Source organism: Struthio camelus, chromosome 3 (assembly GCF_040807025.1).
Source record: "Struthio camelus isolate bStrCam1 chromosome 3, bStrCam1.hap1, whole genome shotgun sequence".
In the NCBI taxonomy this organism is placed as follows: domain Eukaryota; kingdom Metazoa; phylum Chordata; class Aves; order Struthioniformes; family Struthionidae; genus Struthio; species Struthio camelus.
In genome coordinates this window covers 19,999,188-20,026,085 of record NC_090944.1, presented here as the reverse complement: position 1 = coordinate 20,026,085, position 26,898 = coordinate 19,999,188, and the positions used below count along the sequence as shown (strand labels likewise).

The 26,898-nt window shown below is 37.2% G+C and overlaps 1 protein-coding gene across 5 annotated transcripts in view; it reads right to left on the bottom strand.

Moving 5' to 3' along the window:
* SMC6 (structural maintenance of chromosomes 6) overlaps positions 1-26,897 on the bottom strand; it is a 36,048-nt gene extending 9,151 nt beyond the window's left edge. For 3 of the 5 annotated variants that reach the window (XR_011140039.1, XM_068937125.1, XM_068937124.1), the window contains exons 1-24: positions 26,715-26,897; positions 23,791-23,942; positions 21,218-21,366; positions 19,963-20,080; positions 19,184-19,289; positions 18,510-18,646; positions 17,895-17,956; positions 16,985-17,065; positions 16,427-16,528; positions 16,113-16,232; positions 15,898-15,996; positions 14,591-14,737; positions 14,068-14,156; positions 13,347-13,511; positions 12,948-13,126; positions 10,943-11,144; positions 10,693-10,807; positions 9,115-9,269; positions 7,303-7,438; positions 6,180-6,260; positions 5,156-5,326; positions 3,437-3,574; positions 2,493-2,638; positions 1,695-1,820 (exon numbers count right to left, since the gene is read on the bottom strand). Coding sequence is in view for 4 of the 5 variants with exons in the window: in XM_068937125.1 (XP_068793226.1) it covers positions 1,695-1,820; positions 2,493-2,638; positions 3,437-3,574; positions 5,156-5,326; positions 6,180-6,260; positions 7,303-7,438; positions 9,115-9,269; positions 10,693-10,807; positions 10,943-11,144; positions 12,948-13,126; positions 13,347-13,511; positions 14,068-14,156; positions 14,591-14,737; positions 15,898-15,996; positions 16,113-16,232; positions 16,427-16,528; positions 16,985-17,065; positions 17,895-17,956; positions 18,510-18,646; positions 19,184-19,289; positions 19,963-20,080; positions 21,218-21,361 (2,819 nt within the window). In the remaining variant the exon portion in view is untranslated. Of the gene's footprint in view, positions 1-1,694; positions 1,821-2,492; positions 2,639-3,436; positions 3,575-5,155; positions 5,327-6,179; positions 6,261-7,302; positions 7,439-9,114; positions 9,270-10,692; positions 10,808-10,942; positions 11,145-12,947; positions 13,127-13,346; positions 13,512-14,067; positions 14,157-14,590; positions 14,738-15,897; positions 15,997-16,112; positions 16,233-16,426; positions 16,529-16,984; positions 17,066-17,894; positions 17,957-18,509; positions 18,647-19,183; positions 19,290-19,962; positions 20,081-21,217; positions 21,367-23,790; positions 23,943-25,816; positions 26,048-26,714 lie in introns of all 5 variants that reach the window. The other 2 variants (XM_068937126.1, XM_068937127.1) reach the window with 2 other exon arrangements.
* Between the last annotated feature and the right edge of the window lies 1 nt (position 26,898).

Below are 26,898 nucleotides of genomic sequence, written 5' to 3'. Positions count from 1 at the left end.
AATCCAACTATTATAGTCTAAAATCCTTGTAGAGAGGTTTATTGTTACAAGCACCATAGCTTCATTTCCCAAATCACCTTTCGATCTTTGAGGAACTCGGGACTTTCGAACTTGGGATGAGGCCAAGGAATGATCGCACACCCTTATGAAACGCTCCACAGGGTAATCTGCTGTATCTTTTGAAGAGAGGCCACCAAAACTAATCTTCATTGATAGGTAGAGGATACTAAGGGATTGAAACAAGAAGAAGGGGTGCCTTCCTAATAAAACAGAGGTTCTGTGAGACAGGAAGCTTTCAAATTGCAAAATCTGAACAAAGATCTGAAAACTTTTTCAGTATAGGGCAGAGGAAAGAAGTGCTTGGCCCATTATGAAATTATGTGAGGATATTTCAGCTAATTTGACTCAATGAAAAAATCAATGGAAGTCCAGATTATTTCAATACTAGTATGGTGAGGACATTTTGCTGTCTAAAACAAGTATTGAAACAGAACCGTCTTTGATTAAGTCAGGACAGTTGAGACCTTTCCTGGTGTGGAAGCGTGGCGCTCCCACTGATCACATTCTTTTTGCAAATGTCAGTCCAGGCTGCGCTAAACCATTAGACATTATGGTATTGGATCTGGGAGCAAGATGAAGTTAAACAGCTATGCAAGACGAAAGTGAGGTAAGGATTGGAAGTTATGTTGAAACACTAATCACAAGAACTGTCTGGAATTAAAATAATCAATCGTGCCATTGTCTCACTCGAGAAGTATCACAGGATTCAACAGAAACGTGTACCAGTTTTGTCGAAGCTTTGTTCAATATCAGGTAATCTAAAAGACAAAATAAAATCAAGTGCAACAGGGCACTCGCTAGACCTTATCCAAATTCTCTCATACCTGCTGGTTTAGTTCACAGCAAACATGAACTAGAGTCTACTTTGGAGACTCTTTAATGAAAAATCCACATAAAAACATACCGTCAAAATGAATCTCAAGTATACTTAGACAGATGTTTGTCAGGCATAGTCTACCACCTTTTTAAGAGCTTCCAGTGATAGGGATCTACAACTTTAACCTATTTCAGGACCTAACTGTTAATTGCTTACCCCTCATTTTTAAATCCCCAGCTGAGGGAGCCATTGCTGCGAGTGCCACCCATCAAAACCTCATTCTCTTGCATCTGCTCTATAATTTAGACCTTAAAGTACAGGTACAATCCACACATCACCCTAGTATATTTCGCTGGCCAAAGAAAGCAGTCTCCCACATCAAGGAAGCAGCAAAGAACTATGTACCTCTGCCAGTAAACCTCAAGAGTTGCCAAAATCCAACAGTTTAATTATTTATAATGTTATAATCACAGCGTTTGTGGAATAGCTGCATTGTATTCTATGAAGTTCTACTCAACACTTGAAAAGCTGTCAGATTTAGGTGATGACGAGGTTTCTTCTGCTCCTATCTACTTAAGTAGAAGCTGTGCAGACCTTTCTCATTAAAAGAAATCCATATAGTCGCTTTAGAAAAGGTAAAATAATGTGCTGCTAGATCAACTGAATTCAGCACATACAGTATGGAGACCTAACAGCCTCATTTGCTGGTATTACTCACAACACTTCCCGGAAACAACTGCATTTTTATATTCTTCAGAAAATACTTATTTGTACATATAAGTTATTTGACAGCTGAAGTTACATAAAAATGACTCACCTTAAGAACTGACGATATATTTTGAATCTTTGTGTCATTATTTCTTCCAGCAGCTTAATAAACTTCTTTAAATTCTTTACTTTACTGTTTGCATCTTCATATTTTTCCTTTGCATCAAAAAATTGCCTGTTTTATCAGAGAGCCTACCATCAACACGCATAAAGACCAAGCAATTGTTTTAACTACTTAAAAACATTTTGATGACTAAAATTCTTCATCCAGATGAAAGCTTTATTTTGAAGCCAAAAGCATTCTGACAAGTAAGGTAAGCCACTAGCTACAAATGAAGAGGTCAAAAAATTAATTTTACTTCTGCTTTTCCCCCTTATAAGGGGAAACCGACACCAAAGAGAACTAACGATTAAGCTGCTCATGTTTAAGAATATCCAAGGTGAGCGACTTTTAAAAATACATTGCAGTCAAAACCTCAAATAATTGCCTAACTTCTACGTTAGTTTTTTCAGACTAGAATTACACCTCATGCTCAATGGATCCCACAGCATCTGGGGTCCATTCACACCACTTGGTCACCATGGGGTTACCTCGAAACATTACGAGCGGTTGACCACTGATAATTTCAGAGTACAGAACCAATCTAAAAATCACTAGAGGGCAGTTCAACACACACAAGTCTGTTTAGTATTGACTGACTGAGCAATCGGCACAGCATGTTTTCATACTGTCATATATAGTTGAAGTATTAAAACCGCATATCCTCATCATGAGCCAATAAGAAAACTATCCTTTGCTTACCTCTTCCGTCATACCTGAACTACGCAGGCATGAAAAGTTACTCACTGTATGATTTCTTCTCTGTTTCCATGGCGATCTTTTTCTGAGTTTATCCTCTCTCTCAAGCGATTCATTTCTGCATCAAGACTCTTAACAGTTCTGCTAACTTCAATGCGCTCCGAGTATATTTGCCTAGCCTGTGCAATTTTTTCCTAAAGTTTGAAATTAAATAAACTGTTAGATTTTCAAAAGTTTGTTAGTCCTTGCAACGAATGTTTTATGCTATGCAAAATCAAGGTCTCTAAGCAAGAATAAAGTCTTTGTTTTGTTGTGCATCACTCCTTACAGCAAAATTACTGGCATCATCAACAATTTTACTAAAAACAGTTAGAAGCAGGTCATCATCCCAGCAATAAGAACTGTATCCATCCATGAACTCTAACGTATTTACAGTTATTTATCTAATTAGACAAATGAGGGACCAAATTCACCATAGCTCGATAGGACTAAGTCTCTCAAAAGCCTCTGTGAATATGATTTCAGAGTTATTTAATCAAGTCCAATCAGATAAGCCTCTGACAGACCAGGTATGAAATCTGCACAGGGGAGGAAAAAAGAACCTTACCGTCTAAAAACCAAAGCAATATTAAATGTATGCAATTTAACCTAAAATACAAGTTTTCGGGTTAAGTCGTTCCAATCTTCTCATTGCATAAATCCCGAAGAGTCCTAGCTGGATAACACTGAAGAATTATGTTATCTGTCAAGACTAAAAGGTGCTATGCCAGACAATGAAAAGTCTCTATTTATACGTACAAAGTTACTTGTATTTGATTTACACATGAACAGCTTAGAATAAGTTAAAAATCTGAATATTAACGTGGTCTATATGTCATATAAGCAGAACAACTGAGTATCTAAGTACTAAAAGGATCCTGATTATTTGATTTGAACTGCTAAAAATCAACCAACCAACCAACCAAAAAAGAGAAAGGAAAAAGAGATACTACCTCTAATTCTTTTTCTTTGGCAGCTAGTAATTCTTTACGTCTTTGTATACAAGCCAAGTGTTCTTTCTTTTTGTCTTCATAATGCTGCAAACGGCGTTTACTATTTTCTACTTCTGAGTCAGCTTGGTTTAATTCATCCTGTTTGGAATAAACGAGGATACGAAGAGTGAACTGTTTGTGGTAGATTCCAAAGCACCTCTCTACCACAGGTAGCTTTGTTGTTTTCAATACCATCTACTTGTTTGCATTTAGCGTGATCGTTCTTTCTAAAGTCCAGGTGGTTTAACAGCAATTGATCAAAAAGTCTTACTCATTCCCAACAAGAACATAGTAAGTGTTTACACTGCTTCCCAAACTTGAATTGATAACGATTAGGTATCGTATCCTGAGGGGAGTATTATGTTTTAATCTTTAAAAACAGATATCTGTTCTCTTAAAAACTACCTTTATTTTGTACACTACACTCCAGTCAGAATGTTTGATGACTGGAATGTAGTTTCCATAAGAAAACTGAGTGTCCTACTACATCCCATTATAATTATAGATATAGGAACTTCTAGACTGTATCAGTGTCTTAATGCAGTGAAAGTGCTATCATAGCTCTGCAAAGATTTTTTTATGTTCAGAAGAGGAAAGAGGTACAATGATGTAAGTTAGCTGGAAGATGACTTTCTTCTTCATTCCTGTCAACTAGTAGCTAGCTTACCAAAAGTTTTATTACATGAATTAAAAAAACCCATCGCCAATAATGGATGCTCTCCCATCCCACCTTTAAACCACAGCTTGATACGTGTGAACAGCTTATTGAAAAACTGCATAGAAGTATCTCCAATCTAAAATACCCTTTCAGAAATGTAAGTCACCTTTCATTGCGCTTAGCCCCCTTACTATCTAGCAATAGCGTTCTAATATTCTGAATACATCTACTCTAGTTAAAAAGAATTTTGTAAGAAAAGAGAACAAATATACCTATTGTGGCAGTACTATAGCTATATCAGTTTTTTTCCTTACCTGTTTCATTCCTCTTTGTTTGCTTTTGCTTTTTTTAAATTGGGCTGACTACACATCACTCTACAGTTCCAGTGAGTCACACAAGAGACCTAGTCACAATGAGTGATAGTTCTGAGTTTTTCTTATTTCATACTTTCACTGTTTTAGAGTACTGTTTATCTGCCCAACTTCATCACTTCCACTTTCAAACCCATTAGTTATTTCTGGCAACATGAGACATCTTCTACTTCTCAATACCAAACTTGGCATGTCACCACACTGCTCTGCCCTTTATCTTCAGTCTTGTTAATTCCCTGTGGTTCCCAGCTGTTTTCTGTAGTCTTGAACAATCAAAAATACGTCTTATCATCTTTTGTGATTATGCCATTTTGCAGAACAGACATTCCATACATAACTCCAAATGCCATTTTGAAAATGGCCACTTATTCATATTTTCAGTCAGGCCTCAGCAGAAGGAAAAAAAGTCCAATTCATGACGCTTGGTAACAAACTAAATTCTCTTCAAACTTAATAGTAGCAGCTATTACGATGAACATCATCTTCCAGGTATTTCCCCTCATGCTTCTTGACATGCTCTGGACAGAACGGCCTATTTCCATTTTCATATGCAAGGATCAAGAGGAGCACACTCTTCTCCTGCCTCCTTCTAACACCATCTCCCTCACCAAAGATGAATAAAGGAAAAATACAATATAAAGTCATTGCTACCTTAACAGGACCAGCAATTTCTTCTACTTGGTGAATTTTTTCTTTCATTTCTTCAAATCTTTTTTCAGCTGCCTGTAGAATATTTTTCAGCTCTTCCATTTTCCCACTTTGTTGCAGCATGTCCTGCTTTACAGACTCCATCTTATTCTTGTTTTCTTCAGCTTCATCTTCCTATCAAAATATATCGAAATGATAAAGAAAGAGGATACACATTTGCATATCGTTGTACAAGATTTTTATTTTATTATCACTTCGAAGAGTACAAGATTACACACATTACACTAAGTTCTCTAATAAGAATATAAATGGCTCAACATAATTGCTCGTAAAACCCAGAAGAAGAGCTTGACAGAGCTTGCTGGAGACCACTAAATCAAATCATAAAACAAAAAGAGTAATTTCCCAATTACCTGCCTGAAAGTTAACTGGATTTAATTTGGGAGTTGTGATGAAAGACTTCAGTGACTATAATAGCCAAGTCCAAGCAAAATCCTAATGTTTTACTGCAGTGATTTTCTAAGCAAAGAACAAGGTAACTTCCTCTTGGATCTGTGACAACATATACTCTTCCTCTGTTCTGTTTATACTGAATGTAAGTGGGCCATCTCTGTTCACTAGACAATTACACCAATCCTAAGCGATTATCATCAAACATACTTTCTGTGTTCAAAAAAAAAAAAAAAAAAAAAAAGGACAAAAAAATCCCCAAATTTGAGAAAAAGATGGGAGTGAAAAAGTTCGAAGAAGGGCAAAAGCAACATTGCATGTCCAGGAAAGAAGGTGGAGCTAATGAGGCAACGAAAAGAGAAAAAACAGCAACTAAAAGACACACCAGAAAAAGAAAAAGTGACCATAATTATAGACATTATTCATAAAGTACAGCGTTTTTCACTACTTATGCAACCTGTATCCCAGTTGATACTGTGCATACAGTATTTGTTTATTTCCTGTTTAAAAATACTGCCAACGTGAAAAGAGATAATTTCATATCTTTATTAGAAAGAACTTGATAATCCAATCTTACTAATGTGCGGATGTCCACTGAATGGTGTTCTTCTGTATTTTCAAGATCTGATATTTCTGCATTTGTTGTTCTTATTTTTATCTGGGAAAAAAAAAAAAACATCAAATATTCTTAAGTTTATCTAAAAAGAAAAGTTATCAGTTGTTCAATGAAGTTAACACAGAAGCCAAATATGTTTGGGTTTTTAATTCCATTAATACCTCCAAAAGGGGTCTCATTCCATCCTTCCCAAAATATACTTAACTACGGAGTCTGTTTCCATAACTTGTTCCAAATGCAACATGCACTCTAAACCATTACTGCATTTCCATTCAACATCAAAGGATTTCTATATTTTATTTTCTCCTCAAATATTACTCTTCAGCAATTTAACAGCGGTTCAGTTGTTTGCTGGTCCTAACTCGCAATTCACTGAAACCTTAGCCTTATATAGTCTAAGTTACCTTATACTGTGCAATTGGAACGTTAACCACCATAAACACATACCTGTCTTACTATTACTAGAAATCATGTGGGAAAAGACTAAGCAGTTGTAAAATGATTTATGAAGGAATTCAAGTTAAGTAAAACTTAAAGGAGAAAACAGATCTATTTAGCAACAGATAAAGAACAGAAATGAAAATGATGAATAGAAATAAGATTCTTGGAGCAAACAGGCAAGGCTCAATGGAAAGAGACAGAGAAGAGGAAAAAAAAAAAAAGAGAAAAGAAAAGCAGGGAAAAGACACACACATCAGATATTGCAACAAGTTCCTACACGTGCCACAAAGAAAGCAGTAGAGATTTTACCTGTAAAACTTGCACAAAAAAGGTTGTATTCAGAGTAAAACAAACAACGAACCCCCAACCTAGCAACCACTCACTCTCCAGTCCCCCAAAACACACAGAACAGCAGCAGTATCTTCGGACTACCGTGACTTCTATAGTTCTATCCTAAATGATGAAAGTGTATTATTGACACTAGCACACAGAATCTCTTGTGTTTTATGACAAAGGCCAATACAACAAAAATAAACATAAGTACTAAAAGAAATTATCATTCACTCAAAATATATTGCAGACGTTCAACGAAGTAGGTAACACCTGACCAGGTTCTGTGAATTAACAGCGTATCTCTTTTTACCTGTAATTCTTTTTGGTGTCGTCGATGACGATGAAGATGATCTTCATTCTGCCTGATCTCACTCTCAATGCAATGCAGACGTTGCTGAGATGTTGTCAACTGTGCCTTTTTGTTTTCAATTTCTTTCTCCAAGTGACTTAAAGAAACGTGTTATTTTTACATACATATGCACACACACATTACATATATGCACACAGAAAAAGATACACACAAATAAAAAAATGAAACACATAACAAAACTAAAGGGTACAAAAGGACCAAGAAATGTCTAAAAAAAAAAAATCAGGTACTGTCGTGCACTGGATGGTTTTAATGACCAATAAAGAAATACCAAAGGTACACAGTAGAACTCGTAGTTGATAACCAGCAGATAGTTGTTTGATGGACTCAGTTCAGTCTCTAGTGGGTAAAGCAGTCACAGAATTTCAACCATGTGTGACCTTTGTTAGCAATTTCGCAACCCGCCCAAATATTTGAACTAAATAGTGCTATTACTTTTAAAAATAGTACTGCATGTGGAGGAAAAAATACATACTTTAACTAGAGCAAAATACTTCCCATTAGAGATAAAAATACATTAACAGAGATGTAGAAAATTTTATTTTATTACTTATACTTCTCCTTCAAAAAGGCATTCCGTCTCCGTATTAAATTCTTTCAATTTGTGATATTTTGCATTTCAAATGGATGTAAAGGTATTTATGATTAGTATTATTATTTATAGGCAGCAAAACTCTGATAAAGTCTTTTATTGCTGGGAAAAAAAGAGACTTAACTAATATTACAGTAAAAAGCCTTTAGGTAAGTGTTAAATGCAGTCTGGTACAGATAAGTGAAATGGACTGATTAAGTCTGATCCCCAAAATCAGTGTTTTGTAAATTGCATATATCACTTCAAATAAATATGTCGTTCCTTCAGTTTAAGTTCTGAAAAAAATATTTTTCCCTTTAAACGGACCAACATCATTTTCCCATTCCAATATTGGTAAGGAAATCAGTGTAACACTTTGGAAGTTATCAAAATAATCTTCAAATGACTTCCATTACATACTGACATGAATAAAATACAGCTGGCTGACACATTTAAAGCTTTCAGGTTTACAGAAACAAGGTTTTAACACTCAGTCTACGCTATCAGCTATTAACGTTGAAAACAAAATACTTCCTTGCTGCGTCTGTAATACAAACTGTGCCTCAAAATAAAAGTATTCTAGTGGCATTAATTTGCTTGGTGAAGGCTCAAGTTTCTGTCTTTGAAATCTGCTAGTTTTTTTCAAACTACCATTTTAAAAGTAAGCAGACAAAAACAAACTGGCTTATCAAAGACACTTACCATTAGTGCCAGGGTAATTTGGTTTGAATAAATACGTTCCCTTTGCAGTAAATTAAGGTACCACTCTTCAGTTCTCAGACTTTTAAAGAAATAGCTTTGATTCCACAGCACTCTTAGTAGGTGTAAAATAGATAGCTAGACTTTCTGAGTATTCAGCCCAACAAATCTCAACTCTGGAGAGCATTTACAGGCATTAAGTTGAAACACATCTATGAAAAACTCAGGCTTATACTATCACAGAAAGACATTGAAATAAAGAAGTTTTCCAAAATTCTCAACAGGGGAAAAAAAAAAAAAAAAAAGTAAAACTTAAAGAAAATGGAGACAGAGGAAAGTCCTGTCAATATATAAGATTACAGGGTGGGTGGGTCGGTCTGTGTTTCTCATGCACATATATCCAAACAGACATATAACCTATTCTAATATTAACTTTAACAAACGTATTTTTTTCAAATAAATACAGCATTACAAATGCTAACCTTATTTCTGCTTCAACATCCTTGCTCAGGTACTTGGGTCTGAGGTAGTCAGAGGAGTAATATCGTCTTTCAAATACCTGATCGCCTTCAGCAGTGAAAGCTTCTCTACAATTTTTGGGGGGCCTCCGCATTACTTCACGGGCTTTACAGCTACTCTGAAAAATACAATGACCTTATTATATCTATAGAAAAATAACCATAATTAAAGATTCCCATCAAAAATTTATTTTAAAATGCTCACTTAGAAAATATGTGCATTCCTATTGAAAAATAATAAATACAGCGATGAAAGAGCAATGGGAAACAGCTTAACATGTAAAGAATTTACATTTCTTTGTTGAGTAAGACATTTACGTTCTCAAAAAAACCCACCACTCAGTTTAGCTGCCGTTTTCTTTCATTTTCTTTAAATGTTACAAAACTATATAAATTGTAAATTCCATAGTCTGATCAGACTTTCATAACTTCTCACTGGAAAAACTACCAGCCAAAGGTCACTAAGCACTAGGTACATTTAACTATCAAAAAATGGAATACATGTACAGGAAATACTTCACAGCCTGCTTTTAGAGATTATATCAAACAACATTCAACTAAAGTTTGGGGAAATCTGCTGCTGAAAACCACTGCCAGCGCTGGATCAAGTGGTCACAAGTGCCACTGTCTAAGGAAATTAGTTTTTATACAATCACGCTGCCCATTCAGAAGTCTCATTTCTTCCAGGCAATACTTGTTCCACATTTTTCAGACACGGTTCAAATTGTTATGGTAAGTCGCAAAGATAATTAAAACAGTGAGTGTTATGAAAGTCAGTATATTAGGTAATATAATAGTATGAATACATGTAGTATATAATAATAGAAATATAATAACTAAAGATAATAAATTAGAAGGCAGAGAGGGTATAAACAAAAGTAGCACTGCTACTATGAGAAGAGCATGGGGACGGATCCTGGAAACGGGCACAGATCCTGGAAACGGGGTTCCAGAGAGACAAATTTTGGGGGATACCCAGCGACCTTAGACAGTAACACCCGAAACAAGGAACGGCAAGTAGCTGCACAGCAAGAACCAACGCTTTGCCCCTGACCATCCTGGAACAGCAGCAATCTTTCGCCGGAGAGGGAAGCTGACACCTAGTGAACGCAATGCTGTGGGGAGGGAGCAAGCACTTGTGTGAAATAATCAAAGTAGAATAAAAGCTCTAACCTTGCTGTTTCTTAAATAAACCCCCAAATCCACTGCCGGTTGTCATTTTACTCTATCTTAACTGCGACAGAAGTCAGTATCCTACTTCGGACACTGCTAATTCACTGAATCTCAAGACCATAGCCTCAAACGTAGCCCTCTGGTAGGAGCGTATGTAGCTGTGCGCTCCATTATAATACTGTTACAGTCAGGGTTTATTGAGCCAGTGAGAGTCTCACTTCACCACAGTGTCTAACTATTACTCTTCTGGGGCAAAAACTCTCCTTTACTTCTTTTGTCAATTGCAGGCACTATCAATGAAGGTATTTTATAAGCCTCATACACAAAAACAATATCCTTTAAAGGCCAGTAGGGAGCAGGGAGTCTTACTTTAATTAGCAGGACTGTTTCAATGCTCCTTATGTCGATCAAACAATTGGCAACCACTGCATCATCTATTTCCAATGCTGTGAGAACCGACGGGAATTCTGGATGATGAACTCCTCTGAAGAAAGAAGTAAAAGTAACCATTTATAAAGTTCACGTGAAATTCTTTAAAACAAGATTATAGATATTTCCTTCCAACTGATAATAATTTGAACCACTGTGCCTAAGCAATAAAACTTAAAATATAGCTTACCTGTGTCTAACATCATAAACTTTATCCTGAAATTTATTTACAATTATTTGCGGTCGAAACCCATGTGGATAATATTTTGACATCAGTATCTGAAGATTTCTTTCATCATTATGATTATCACAGCAAAATGCCTGAACTAGGCTCTTTAAACAAGATTCAACAGCCAAAGTAAGTTCAGGATCTTTCAGATGAATGAAAGCACCTGAAGAAACATAAAAGACAAAGCTTTAAGGAGCTGTATTCCATAATATAAGTCCAATAGTCATTTTAACACTTTTTTTTGTTTTGTTTTTTTTTAAATAAAAAAATCCTTAAACAGTCCTTCCTCGCAGAGAGGAAAAATAAAAATTTAAAATTACCTGGCCGGGGGCGGGGGGGCACCTTGCACATTCTCACTACACAGTAAATACATGGTTCTTTGCCTTTTACATTTACATCTACATTATGCTGAAACTCCCATTCCCATCACCAACTGAAAATAGCATTCAGAGCTGGTCAAAGTAGTAATGCAACCAGATTTTCCAGGAAAATTTCAATTTGTTCAGCTGAAGCTGCTCCAGATGAAGCATCTTAAAGTTGACCAGTCCCTAAGACAGCCACTGGATACTTTGAATAAAAGTGTGTCAAAATGCAGGACAGTGCTATCCCACCTAGCAATGATCAGCTAATGCACAGTAGTCTGATGCCCAATTTAAACCTATTACATGTAAGTAACTGTCTATGTACAGATACAGAGCTCTGTTATAACATGCACAGGACGCTTGCATCACAGAATGAATTGTAACTGTTGTGCACTGAAACGATAAAAAAAAATTCACCTTAGATCGTACACAGTCACAGCCACCTACGTGGCCACCTCTTTCAATTGTATTGTTTCAATAACTAAATTGAAATTTGTAACAGTTCTTTGTAGAACACAACAAGCAGAAAACATCAGGATTTTCCGTTTGCCTGATCTGCATCAGAACCATGAACTAGAAACACTGCTTCTTCTAATAACTCTATTTGCCAGTCTCCTGAATCTCTTAGAAGTTCTCTACATTACAATGCTTCACCGCGAGACCCCATACATCCTCTTCATAAACCATTCCCCTACTGCTAAGGGAAATGCTTTTCAGGAAAGAGGCCTTTCTGCATCGTGTCTCACCAAGCAGGTTGCGCCAAGAGCTTACAATCAGATTTGACACGGCAGTCAGTGAAGTAGCACGGCCTAATCAAACAGCAAGATCTTCAGCTATGTAACTTTTCTACGAGAGACTTTACAAACCCTTTCAAGCATCAGAATTCCGTTCAAAGCACTCTTTTTCTGTGGGACCATTTAAAAACATATGTTACGTTATCTCTGGAAAATAGACCACGAGAAAGGTGACTTGAAAGCCATACTATTACTGGAGAATTCTTCAGAAGAAGATTCCTCAGACTCAGAGGAGAATAACTTCTTGAAGATAACACAATCTTCTCCAAGTCCTACAGCCTTCTCCCAGAAGCCATACAAATATCACACACCATTTAGCTACATGCCCTTCCACTAGTATAAGAGTGCCTTTTATGTCGCCTAAATTCAGGAACAGAGAACATTAAATCCCCTAAACTCAGTTTTCCTAAATAGGGGAAAGCCTAGAGGGCTGAAAGAAAGCAAGAACTGTAATGAGTCGTGAAACCACATCAAAGCTGTGAGGAGTGAGGTGCAGGCAGGAAGTTCACTGTTGTGACTACTTAATAAGTAAACACCTGGACAAACAGCTGCAAAAAATGAGGAAGATCAGATGCTAGCTGGTTCACATGATTAAAAAGAACAGAGGCAACGGATAACTTACCTAGATAAAAACTTCAGGCCAGGAAATACAAGAGAAAAGAGCCTGAGATATATTTTTCCTTAAATGACCTCTCTCCCCCTCCACCCCCCCCCACCCGTAAGTTTACTGTTCACTGCAACAAACCTCATGAGGGAGTATTCCAAAAAAAAAAAAAAAAAAAAAAAATCATTTTCAGCTGTCATTCTTACCTAAAGGTCCGACAGGTTTGTATTTAAAGCGCCCTTGCCTATAGGCCATTTCAACTGCTTCAAGAAATGATGGCACATGTGGTCCAAATCTTTTCAAGGTATTTGTTTTACTATCTTTCAGCTCTCTCAGCTGTTTCAGCTTGGCATCCAGTGCTTGTTTCACATCATGTTCTTCTTTCCTAAGAAAAGAGAATGTTCACCACTAGCAACAGCTTATGATGCCTTAATTTAATAGAAATAATTACAGATAAACTATGTTTCTAAATTCAGCCATGCTTTGCCAAAGAGAAAGGGTTATCAAGTCCTAAGATATATTAGAAAAAAAATATATAGAAACTGACGCTCAATACCTCAAGGAATGCAAGGAAATGCATATATACTCAAAAAAATGTAACCTACCTCAGTGTAGCCTGTTCTTCCTTGTACTTGTATATGGCCTGCTGAAACTGATCCATCTGTTGACCAATCATTATTTCTTGATCATGGAACACCTTTAAATGCTCTTTTAACTGTGCAATTTTCCTTTGTCTTTCCAACTTTTCAGGCTCCGAAACCTGATTAGCACTAGAACAGACCACACTTCAGTGTTTTCAAACCACACTGGTGATATTTATAAGTGAGAACTTTGCTTTAGAAACTGTATCATAAAGAGATCTATGCATCAGAAAGTTATATTTAAGATTCAGTGCATTTACAAGCTCTACACAACATAAAGCCTACTGCACCCTACTGCCCTTTTTTTTTTTTATTTTTATTTTTTATTTTTAACCACACATAGCTCTCCCAGTCTAGTATTCTTATCACATATTTAGGTTGAGGAATACTTGTTCTGTAACATCACAGAAGTTAGAAAATGTACACCATCACCAAATGAAATAAAAGCTTTTTTTTTTTTTTTTTTTTTCCTCCCCTGCCCCATCACCTCATCGCCCTCTGGTCAAAATCTTGGCATGCAAAGAAACAGGGCCAGAGATATTTGACGGGACCTTGCTAAAAATTACATAAGTATTTTCTGTTACTGCACAAGTATTGTCAAATTTTCTCATTAATCAGAAGAGCTCAGTTCCTGCATACCTATACCTAAATAAATGTACACAAGAATCACTATATCCATATTCACCTGTTTTTCAGTTCTTCAATTCGTTTACACAGCTGTTCATCATCTCTACCCAGACGTTTTAACTCAGTTCTGAAACGATTATAAAGGGCCTATGAAGGAAGTCGGACATATTAGTTCAATTAACAGAAATAAGAATTATTTCAGAAAAGAACTGATATAACTACAATTTTGAGGAAATAATTGTTGAACTCTATCTGAACAACAAGTAATTTCCTAAATTTAAGAAAAACAGAACCTGAAGTTAACTGTATTGCTTGTTCCTTTTACAATTCTTGAACCATTTATGTTGGCCTAAGCTGTCCTTTGTTTAACACCTGTGTAAAGATGCAAACCCTATGGCCCCAAGGAGAAGCTACTTGCAACTCAAGCAGAAAGTTGCATCTGTTTTGAATTGCACTGAACTGCACAATGCATTCAGGAATCCTAAACACAGATGCAAAAAAAAAAAAAAAAGCATATGGATAAAACACGAACAGAAGTAAGGCTTTAAATCAGTACAATCTTCAAAAGTTCTTTTGCTTACCTCAGCTTCATTGAATGCTTTTCTTCCTGCCTGCACATCATTTTTTGAAGAAATACACTGCGGATGTAGGGCTTGTGCTTCTTCACTTATCTTTACTAACTTGTCTTGTATCGTTTTGTACTTTTCTTCTGCTTCATTTACTTTTACCTTCATAGCAAAAAGATAACAAATCACAAGCAGCAATGAAGCATTTTTTCCCCAAACTTCTTAACGCTAAAGAAGAAAGCTATCATTCAAAATTATCTATCTGCTGATATCTGTCTCTCTCTTTTTTTGTAAAGCATTTCACTACCGTTACGGATCTACAAAGCAAAAAATTAATATAGGAACACATTCAGGAGACTGATGAACTATCAAATCCATAATATAAACAGCAACCTTCTTCACTCTTACTCATAGTTTAATCAAATGCGGGACTCTCACTGCAGTAAGGCCAATTAAGCAACACGGAAAGATGTGAAACCAGTATCTGGACAATGCTGCTTTAACAGACATGTTTTCGCAATACAGTAAATCAATTATAGCGCAAATATACATATTTTATATATATGTATACACACACACACACACATATATATGTATGCACGTACACACATATACTTCAGCGAGAAATGAATACCTCCCTTTGGAGAGGGAGTTTTAATGGACCAAAATTTAGTATTTCTCTGTAAAAAACACATTTCTTAAGTAAATCTGAACACTTAGAAAAATTAACCTACCTGACTACATCCAGAAGTCTTAGTACTATTAAAAGAATCTGTTTTAATTCTAGACGCCTCTTGGAATTAGATATTGATCTTTCCTATGAGTAATGATATCCAAGGAAGCCTACACAGCAGATTTCTGAGAAATGCTTTAATGTTTACAGAAATAGGTATTGCCTAACTACTCTCAACAATAAAACTAAAAGAAATGTTTTAAATGTTCGTTCACCGGTATAGGAAATACTAGCCACCTCAGACTCCCAGTCAACACAAAATAACCCTTACATGAGTCAGAAGTATCAGCACGATAACCACACACACACCACCCCTCTTCTGAACAACAGGAAACAAAACACCCTAACATTATTCTCCAAGGAAATATACAATGCAAGTGTTACAACTAAGTTTTAGATAACTAAAGAAGCGTATAGAAGCTAACCACTAATATTTATAACATTCTTTAGGCTGCACAGCTTGTGAAAAAGCTGACAAGGCCAGTATCAATAGCTTACACACAAAAGGAGAATCAGTTTTAAAAAATATTTTATTCTTGAGTCAAGGAATCAGAACTAAATTGAAATATGGTTTAAAATATGCACGTACCTGACATTCTTCTAGCTTTTGAAGGAACTTTGCTGTACGTTCTTCTTCAACTCTGATGCATTCTCTGATTGGCTGTATTTCTCTTTCCATTTCACTCACCTAAGCATAAGGCATTTTTGAGCATGCATCAGAATGTCCACAACAGATAAAGAACAATTTAAGTGGGTTTCTTATTAGGAAACATATTTTAAGAACATATTAGGAAACAAATTTACCACTGCCCATGCCATTTTATGTTTCAAATCTTCGAGATGCTTTCGCATTTCATTCACAAACCCAATGCTTTTGTAACGTTCCTTTTTCTCGCAATAATGAAGCTTAAGTTCTCGAAGACGCTAACAAAAAAAAAAAAAAAAAAAAAGGTTCAACTGTAAGTGAGCGCACAGAGCTGTGATACAATATGAAATTTTGGAAAGACTTATTTTTTGAAGCCTAATATCACCGAAACTCAGACAAATCAAAACTATGCATACTAACTATTATTCATTCAGTGCTCTGCTGTGTAATACTTACTGAAACTGAAACATACCTCTACTCCTTGCTCTATCTGAAGACGTGTATTTTCTTTTGTTTTCATAATATATGAATAATCTTCTTTCATTTGTTCCAGCTGAGTTGCCTTCATAAAAAACTAAAAAGGAACAGAGGTGCAGACGTCAGATGCTGCAGTTTACCTAAATGAACCCTAATTGATTACAAGAGACAGACCACTCATCCCAACCTCTATGCACGCTAAATTATACCCAAAGTACAGTAAGTGCTGGAATATCTCTGAATGATGAACTAACTCAGCAATATCCTACGTATAAGAATTTAGCAACCTCTTCAGAGAAAGGGGACTTCAAAAAATTCTTTTTGCAAGTACCTGGATGGCTGCTATAATAACATAATTAAAACTAAGGATTCTGATATTTTTTCTCCAAATGCCTCTTACTAAAATTTGAAGCCAAGTATTTTGACTTCAATGATTTTTTTTTCCCCCCCAATTGCTAGGTTTCATTTTTTTAAAAGAATAACTGAAACAAATTGATTAATTCTAAAAATTACATTTCAATACTTAATCAAAATGTCAAATGATTTTTCTTACCTTGTACTTGTCACCTTCATTTTTAGACTGTAAGAAGTGTTTACTCATCTCTTGGGTCAAAACAGACACAGGATTATCTACCTATAATAGTAAAATACTTGCTTGCCAAAAGTGTTTTCACTTAATCCCTGAAAGTGCGCAAACTACCTCCCTGTGCCTTTTCCAGCAATTCAGCAATAAGCAGAGAAAAACAGATCTAGAAATTAAATCACTTCACTTATCTTTTAAATTCTACAAACTTGAATCACAACAAGGACAAACGAAGAAATGATTTTCAGGAGTATAACTGACTCCTAGGAAGAAAGGGCCTGCTTTGTTCGTTTATTTTTAACAAGATTAGGAATTTTGTCCAGTGTAGTTTAATTTCTCTCGACACAATTGATCAAAGTATTACATTCAATTCGATGAACTGCCCAATATATTCTTATGGAAATTTGCATAAAATTAAAATCAGTATTTACTAGCAGAGACTGACACTATTTGACACATTGAATACATTGTTTTAAAGCTTTATGTGCGCTACCTGATCTTTCCTAAATCACTCAAGCAGCGAAACACACACACGCAAACTTAAATTTCTCTAACACAGAAAATTTCTAAGATGAGAATAAGCAGGAGGAAAAAAAAAAAAAAAAAGAGGTCTGAAAGAAATTAAAGTAAGCTAAGACTTCCATTAACAAGATATATGACTCATAGCTCAGAGATTGTATCTTACACTTCATTATTGGGACAGAGCCATATTATGCATTGAGTTGAATTAAAGCTTTCTTTTGTCGTTGTGTGTGCTCACGAAAGAATTAACATGACTTCTCTCATTTAACAAAATGGAGCACTGCTTTTTATTTAAAGAACTGTAACATTATAAGCTATTGTCTTAAATTTCACAGAATTCAATCACTGCAGCAGTTACCTGTATATTAAAATGATCCAGTATTGCTACAAGTTCCTCTTTCTTGGAAGAAATTAAGTTCCCTAATGGTCCAAAAAGGAAAGAAAAAAAAAAAATCAATAGGTCCAAAGTAAAAGCACACACAAAATCCCAGCCTTCGGTCCAATTTAGTGCCTCAAAGTAAACATGCTTTTTTTTTTTTTTTTTTTTTTTTTTTTTTTTTTTTTTTTAAGAGCACTGCCTCTGTCTTGAGCTAGAAACGCCATTTCACGTATTTCCAGTATTGTATTGGCATTTATATAGAAAGATTTAATTAAAAGTTACTCCTTGCCTCTTAAATTCCCTGTGAGAATTTAGGTAAATTAGCAAACTCAGCAAAAATTCAAAGACTAGTAACTACGTTCAGCCTCATCACACAAGCAGACAAAAATAAAGCAAAATAATGCATCAGGTTCTGCATGATGTGAAGCCGTACAACTGCTTAGGAACATGTTAAAGTGTGACATGCTAAGGTAAACGTAAAAAAGCTCACCTTAATAGGAAAAACATCACCCTTTACTAACATCAAGGCAATTAACGCAATATACACATTTTAAGAGCTTTTAAAATTGAGAGCAAAACAAAACTACCACTAACCCGATTTGCTTTTCAGTCTGTAACTTCTGCTTCCATCGAGATTAATGTGCTGATTCACAATAATAGAGTCACCATACACTTCTCGTTTAAATGCATCTCTACCTTGGTTTTGCAACGTTATTGAAATATCTGCAGAACTAAAGAATTCAGACAACTGATATTAATTCCAAAACCAGAAATTCAAAACATTTCAACTTTCCACAAAATTTTTCCAAGTCTTGTCCAGGTCACAAACGTAGGTCAGTCATGATACAAGTCAAAACAAGATACACTGATGTTGTTTGACTCAAACCAGCATCACATATGCCTGGCCAGACAAACTGCCATATACTGGGTGTTTGCTCTTTTTACACTCCAAATAGATCATTAGCTAAAAGTAAGTAGTTGTGACAGCAGGAAGCAGAACACAGATCCTCCTTCCCCTCCCATCTGACTGCCCTCATCTTTAGGCTGCAGAATCTAGTTCCCTCTTGCTTGTTTGTTTCCAGCCTTGGGCCTCTTTGGTAAACAGCTTCTTAACTTCCACAGGCATCCCTAACCAAAGCAATCTATAGCCTGCGGATTAAGATATTCTTCTAGAAAAGACGGGATGTGGTTTGAATTCTGACTTTAAAAAATTCATCAGTTAACCTGAAAAACACAGTCAACCTTAAGACCGAAAAAGTGTTACTTACGACTCTCCATCTTTTACAAACACTTTTAAAGAGGAACCTCTATTAGTTGCAGTAGCTTTTCCACCGAGTCCAACAATAAGAGCTGTTAATACAGAACTCTTTCCACCTGCAATGAGAAGTGCTGAAGTCGTTTAAAAAGAAATTCTCATAGGTCTTTCTACCCAGTTCACTCATGTTTTAGATTTTCAGATGTTTGATTGCTTATGTACTCAAGCACTTAAATTCTACGTTCTGTCTTTACCGGACAGATGCATAAAATAGCAATGGTTCCAGCTCTAGGAAAAATAGGCGTTTCCAAGGTCCTCTCCCCAAAAAAAAGATGCTGAGCCAAAGGTAACATTCAAACTTCTGTTATTTCATCTCAGCATCTTAGGTTCCACGAGATGTTCTAACTCAGGAGGAAAAGTTACCCTCTCCCCACCTAGATCATACAGAAAACATTCAAACAATCAAAGAAATCAAATGTACCTTACTGTTTAAATAAATATCTGAATGTCTTTAAACTCTCAACTTTTTTATTTTATTAAATATAAATCTATGCATGATTTAGCTATGGAAAGATATATATTATCTTTTGCAAGTCTCTGTATAAGACCTAGCTTTTTGACCAGCTTGGAACTACTGGGGTAGACCTGTGCTTACTGAGTCCAAAACTGAATCAGTCCCCATTCCTAAAAGATACAAAGATGAGATAGCTATTCATTTCAAACAAAAATGAGATGTTTTAAGTTATTAACAGAAACGTTATTTGATAGAGAAATGATGCAATTAATACTTACTTCCGTTGTTTCCAACCACAAAATTGAGATTTGATCCAAACTGAAAAGGCCCCAACATTGAATGGCACATAAAGTTCTTCAGCTGGATACTTTCAATTATCCCAACTTCCCCTACAGTCTAAAGAATTAGCTATTAAATTTGGTGCTTATGTGTGCATTTTAATTAAATACAGTTTATTTTAGATGTACAGTTAGGTTAAAAAAACAAAACAAAACAAAACACCAAAACAGTTACCAAGGCTCATCACTCAATGGTAACTTTCATTCCCCCCCATAACTAGCTTATCACTAGTACAGTATACACGATTAAGATTATTATTAATCATACAGAATCTATAATCATTCCAGTAACAAAGAAGTCTTTTTAAGATGCTCTTTATTTATTGATCTATTTTTGCCAAATTCCAAGAACAGGTTAGCAAGAAGGGAATGAAAATAAAAGTTGAAAGGATAGCCCATTGGAAAACCAGTGAGGTACTGAGGTTTTGAAATAGAATTTGAGCTTTATAAAAGCAGGGTTTTCTGGGAAAGCAATGCTCTAAGGAGTACTAAACACAACAATGACAACGTCTGCTGCTCGAGAAAACGAAGCGAGGAATAACGCCTCCAAGTATCGAAGATCAGCTGTAATGTCCTACAACACGTAGTACTGTATTTGCATGCTCAAAAGCTATTTTAATAATTCTAATCATCAAATTGGAATTCAACCATTACAGAAAAGCAGAAAAACATAACATTCTTCCATTTTGTTTTAAGGTTTCAATTACATGAAAATATGAGTTTCAAAGATTAAAACTTATTACAATCATTTGAAAACATTACCTACTGAAAACAAGCAACTAGTTAGTACTTTTTCAGTAATTTACTTCCCCCCCCGCAATATTTTCTCTTTTACCACAACTCTAAGCCAAACACATTAAACTCCTATCAACAAAATTTTTCCTTTTATTTAGTGGATTCCTTATTTTGATTACTTTAACTTCAGTACTACGTATTCTGTAAAATCAGAATGCTGCTGTTAGATGACCAACTGCTGCAGCCATACAATCCAAAAGCACTAAGTTTCAAAGGTAAGAATGCATTCCTGCAAAAGTCCTTATCACAGACACATTACCACTAGCTTTTTTTGTATTGTTCTCGTTGAATCCTACATGCAAAACACTTATTTCAATGTCAACTAAAAATCAGAGACCATTGTTTTGATATCAACTTTTTCTGGTATCTTATTTTCTTCCAGACTTTTCAAATAGCTTACCGATGGGGAAGAGAAATTACTATCAGCCAACAACTGCGAATTTTCCTCTTCGTTGGACTCATCACTAGGTTCACCCGCGTATTCTTGTCTCCGTCTTTTGTGGGACCCAGGCTGTGAAATGCTTTCCTCTTTCCTCTTACCCATGAGTACTTGTAGGGAAGAAGTAGACACAGTTACATATTTATTTAATACTGCAAAAGAAGTATTAAGGATCACAGCAAAATGTTGCAACAAACTGAAATATTTCATTTTTCAGAACTGAAATTTGAGTGAACACAAGCCTAGGCTTAAAATTATAGAAAAAGAAAGAACTTTCATTACTCTATCCAGATGAAATTGCTGATTAATAGAGAAACTAAATATGATTCTATTTTCCTTGTAACATCAGACTTCATGATATTTGCTAGAATTGCTTTCAGTTAGTATTGCAGTTCAAGCTTAAGTTGTAAAAACAGAATCACAGAACGGTTGAGGTTGGAAGGGACCTCTGGAGATCATCTAGTCCAACCCCCCTGCTCAAGCAGGGTCACCTAAAGCACGTTGCCCAGGATCGCGTCCAGACGGGTTTTGAATATCTCCAAGGATGCATATTCCAAACCCTCTCTGGGCAATCTATTCCAGGGTTCAGTCAGCCTCGCAGTAAAAAAATTTCTTCCTTAGATTCAGATGGAACTTCCTGCGTTTCAGTTGGTGCCCACTGCCTCTTGTCTCGTCACTGGGCAACACTGAAAATATACCGGAAGGTGGAGCCAAACTTTAAGTGTTGATACAATTTCAATCAGAGCGATTTGTACAGCCAAAAAGAAAATATTAATTATATATATTTAAGAAATACCTAGAAAACGAATATGCAGAATCAATTAATGCAGAATAAAGGAAAATTTAGATTCGCTATGTCGTTCCTGTGCTGTTTCTGCATACCGCCAACCTGCTTCTGCAAAGTCATGTAATGTAATCAAGGTAAACCAGATGCTTTTATTTTACTAATAAGGGATAACAACATCAACAATTTTGGACGTCCAGACTTGATACCACATACCACAGTTTGAGACTGCACTGATAGTGTGGAAACTAAAGAGGCTTGGATAGCAAAGCACTTCTAGTCCCAGATATTTTAACGTTAACAAGTGATTTGACTTCCCTGTCCTGTGGGAGAGACAGCACAGTCCAGGAGAAAAGCCAGTTGGGTCAAGGTAACAGTTCCTTAAGTGATTTCGCTGTCCTGCACGGTTGGCGACGAGGCCCAGGAGAAATTCAGGCCAGGAGAAAGTTGGAGGAGGGCAGCATAGCTGTTCCAGCTGTGCACCGTGCAGTCCTGGGGCAGGGCCGCAGGGTCACCTCTGTTAGAGCCCTCAGGCACTCCTGGAGCCTCTCTGAGTCTTTGGGGGTGGAGGGGGGGGGGGGGGGCTGTTAGGGCTCTAGCTCCCACAAGGCCTTTGCTGGGTCTCTCCCAGCCAAAGCTTCCAGAAGGAGGTCAGTTAGGGAGGGGGACTTGGTGGAGAACGCCCGATTCCGATTGGCTCAGACTCCCGCAGCACCGACCTGATGATTGGCTGTTGCCAGCACTGGCGGCAACCTGCCCCTCCGCAAAGCTCTGCGCACCTGGGCGGTGGCATAGTTACTAATATGTCGGTTATAGGGGAGCAATCTGAGGGTAAGCAAAGTTTAACTTGGCCCAACCCATGCCAAACTACCACATCACAGCCTTATGGAACAAAGGCAAGTATTTCCAGTAAGTTTTAAAGATTATTTCATCGAGATTCTTTAAATTCATAAATTAATTACAGCTTTAGTAATAAAAGACACTTTAAACTAGCACTACAACTACAAGTATTCTCTCCTGTCTCTGCCTGTTCTGTTCCTGTCTCATCCTTGAGCTCAAACAATTCTTTATGCAGTAAAATAACAAATGGACTCAAGGCACTGAATCTACTGAAAGCTGATACAGAGAGAAAATATATTTCCCGCACATTCACTTTTTCTTTTTTTTTTTTTTTTTAAATGAGATTAGTTCCCCAACTCCGTTCACCATGCAGATCTGCGTGTTTGGGCCAAGGTAGAGAAAGAGTCTGAGCAGAATCTCTCACTTTTGCCATGCGTTTTTTCAAACAAGAGCCTGATTTCAGGAGACAAAAGGTCAGAAAACTCATACTATCAAGGAACACAGACAAAAGCATTTATTATATTAGACACAACATATTAAAATGAGTTACATAATTGCAAATGGTATTTAATTTCTATTTTAGACATTGATTGCTTTATGAAAAATAGGGTCTAGCATTTCCTTCATTAATTCTTTGACGGAGCATGAGAAAGATTAAAAAAAAAAATTATTTCCATTAAATGCAATGAACAAACTTAAATGGAAAGATAGAAGATGGAAAGATAGAAGCGTAATAAACTTTCCATCTATCCTTCTTGGAATAATTTTGTACAGCAGGGATTTCAAAATAAATTATTATTATGTCCATTAAATATTAAAATGAAAATATGGTATTTCCTGTAACATTGTGCAGTTTAACATGATAAACACAAACACACAAGCAGATACATTTCACCCTTTACTTACATACCTTTTTGTTATGCTGCTTGTAGTCTCCTACAGAAACATGCCTTTATAGTTAAATTCCTCAGTTCAGGAAAGTGTCGCTTGTATGCTCTTGGAATTTCTTCATCTCACAAACACGAAGATAGGCATCCATTCAATCTGTTGTTACACTGAAATCTGAGAAGAAAAAATGGAAGATTTAAATGCCTTAATTTCTAAGGTCCAAACTAAAGATCAGGGCTATGACTTCAATTGCTATACCACCTGGACATCCAAGAAAAAGTGAGTAACAGAATGGAAAATGTAACAAAAAATTAAGTAGAAAACTCTTACACCATACTGAAATCAAGTATCAGCAGAGTCTTCAGAATTCTTGAGTAACTTGTACATGAAAGTTCCAATCAACTTTAGCAGAATATCCTCAGAAGTCCTTAGGGTAAGCATCAGCATAGGTGATACCGACACGAAATGCAAAAATACCAGGGAGGTAGTAGAAACTAACTTCAGCAACAAGAAGCACATTCATCAGCTGTCACAATAAACAAAGCTTTAAAAGCTAAAGGGAAAAATACTTTAAAGATTATCAAAAAAAAAAAAAGACAGACAGACAGACATGAGCTATACAGCACCTGAGCTTTACCTTTAAATCATCGTGATACTTTTGACAAAAAGTTATTTTCTACGTTAATCAATCCTAAAAATTTTGCACCAACGTATCCTCCAAAATTTTATTCAAAAGATTTTAACGAAGTAGTAGTAAGTTTCACAGTCTCGGCATAACTTAATCATGACTTTAACAACAACTTGGGAATCACTATTGCAGACAGAGGAAAAACAGCAGGTCTGACCTATTTGAATGTCATTAAGATGTAGAAGTATCATACATGAAACTATTCATTAAACTAGTGAAGGTAAAGATTAAAGTATTTCAAGATATGGAATAGACTAATGGAAATAGACTAATGGAGTTACTATTGAAACTATTAATAGAACTTTGTTTAAAGGCTCAGACATCAAATTTAACATCTGAAGTTTATATTGCAACATAAAGTAGGACCATGTTAAGAGAGGTTTGTCATAACAAAGTCAGGAACATAATATTACGGAGAATCTGACTGTCATTCAGAAAGACAAAAATAAGTGCTGAGTTAACAGAAAAATGACCTTTATTAGCAGAGAATGAACGAACATGTAATTAGGGATAAAAACGGGGAAGAAGTAAAGACACAATAGATCTAATAATGAAAAACATCACAAGATCACTACAAGATATTATTTGTAATTGTTATGCATATTGTGAGGGTGTTAAAAAAACCTAATCTCAATATGTATCACATAACACAGCATTCAAGTATTAGGACTATTATACATTACAAGTAGAAAAGGGTTTACAGTATTAAGATTGAGGTACAGGAAAACAGATGCTGCATCCACTGAAGTGATACTTTATGCGCTGTTGTCCACTGAAGTCCCAACTTAAGCAATAGCATTCATTTCCAGAGTTCTGATTGCAATGTACTTCTGCAATTTCCTTTCTTAACTGGTCACAACTGACCTCATCCAAAGCAGACACAACCTACTGCAACGAAAATCACTTCATTGGCTTTCTAGCAGCCTTACGCTGGGCCTGTCACTCCCATACGCTGTGACCACTCAAACGCTACTACAACTTGCTTTAACCACTCTGCACCCAGACCAGCCGCGGTCTGTGGCTTTTGTTCAATGAGCAAAACAAACACAGATAGATAGAAGACTAAGCTGCAGACCTAGGGTAGGATGAATGACAAACTATGGGAGGAAGTGAGGGCAAAGAGCGGAGGAAGGAGAAGAAGGCAAGAGTTGTGGTTTTCTGTTGATAATCTAAAATCTTTAATAGCTCATGCATGTCTGTGAGCTAAGTATCTCCCTCCGTTTTGGACGAAGGGAACCACAGCACACCACGCTTGTTTTCACAGACACAAAGACACTAATGAATAAGTTACAAATTACCTCTTGCAGCTTATAATAATGAAGAAAGTAAGCATACATAATTTATTTTATTTAAAACATACATGTTTTAGAGAACTGAAGTTATTAGTCCAGTTTCTTCTGCAGCAGTGGGGAGTCCTATTTTTAAGGGATATGCAAGTCAGACGTCCGAGTTGAACTATGCAAATCTCCAGCATTCACATCGATACTCAAACATATTCACAGACTACGCGTAAAAGTCTACGCCATGCCATCTGTACGCCGAAAGACCAGGTACTCGATGAGAGGCAACAGAGAGCGTAGCTCTACCTCGTCTAAGGGGAAGAGCAGAGGAAAGGGCAGAAGTTTCCTCCTCCCATCCCTCCAGTCCTACAACTTATTCCTTGTTTGGCCCAAAGCTCTCTCGGGATGACCTGAAAGAAGGCTTTCGTTTCCCTGCCCGGTTTCTAGGCTTTTGCCGGCTGATGCACCAGACAACTGAGAAATGACATCAATTCTGCGCTTTCCCCACAACTGGAAGACCAGGGAGGAAGGCATTCCCGATCACCCGTTTCTCCCTCTGCCTTTACAACGTCGGCTGCCACCGGCCAAAGCCCGAGCCGTTTTCCTTAAGCGGCCAGCGCCGGCACACAGGCACACAGGCGCCCAGCGAGCAAATCCTCACAGGAGGCGCAGCAGCCATGCCTGGCAGCGAGGGACACACAGGGCGGCTCGGCCCGCCTCGCGCTACTGCTGCGCCCCGCAGTTGCTCCTGCGAAACCATCCCAGTCCTCCCCGCTCGTCCCCCTGAAGGCACCAGTCCCGAACTGGGCAGCAAGAGCTTTAGCAGGGCGCCCTGCTCTCGCCCCGACGCGGAGCCTCACCCCCCTCAGCGCTGCCCTGACAGAGCTTCCCCTCAGCACCGGCGGGAAGCACACAGCTCTGCCGCGCCCGCCACCACCCCTTCCCGGCGCGGAGAGCGGGGCGCGCCCCCCGCCCTACCTCTGCTCAGCGCCGCCCGCCCGGCGGGGCCGTTGCAACCGCCGGCGATTCAAATCCCCCCTCGCAGGTTGCGAGCCCGGCGCGGCGCGGCAAGGCCCCGCCCGACCCACGGCCCCGCGCCCAGCCGGCCGCGAACGGAAGCGCCCCCGCAGGCGCGGCGCTGCGCCTGCGCGCTCCCGCCCTT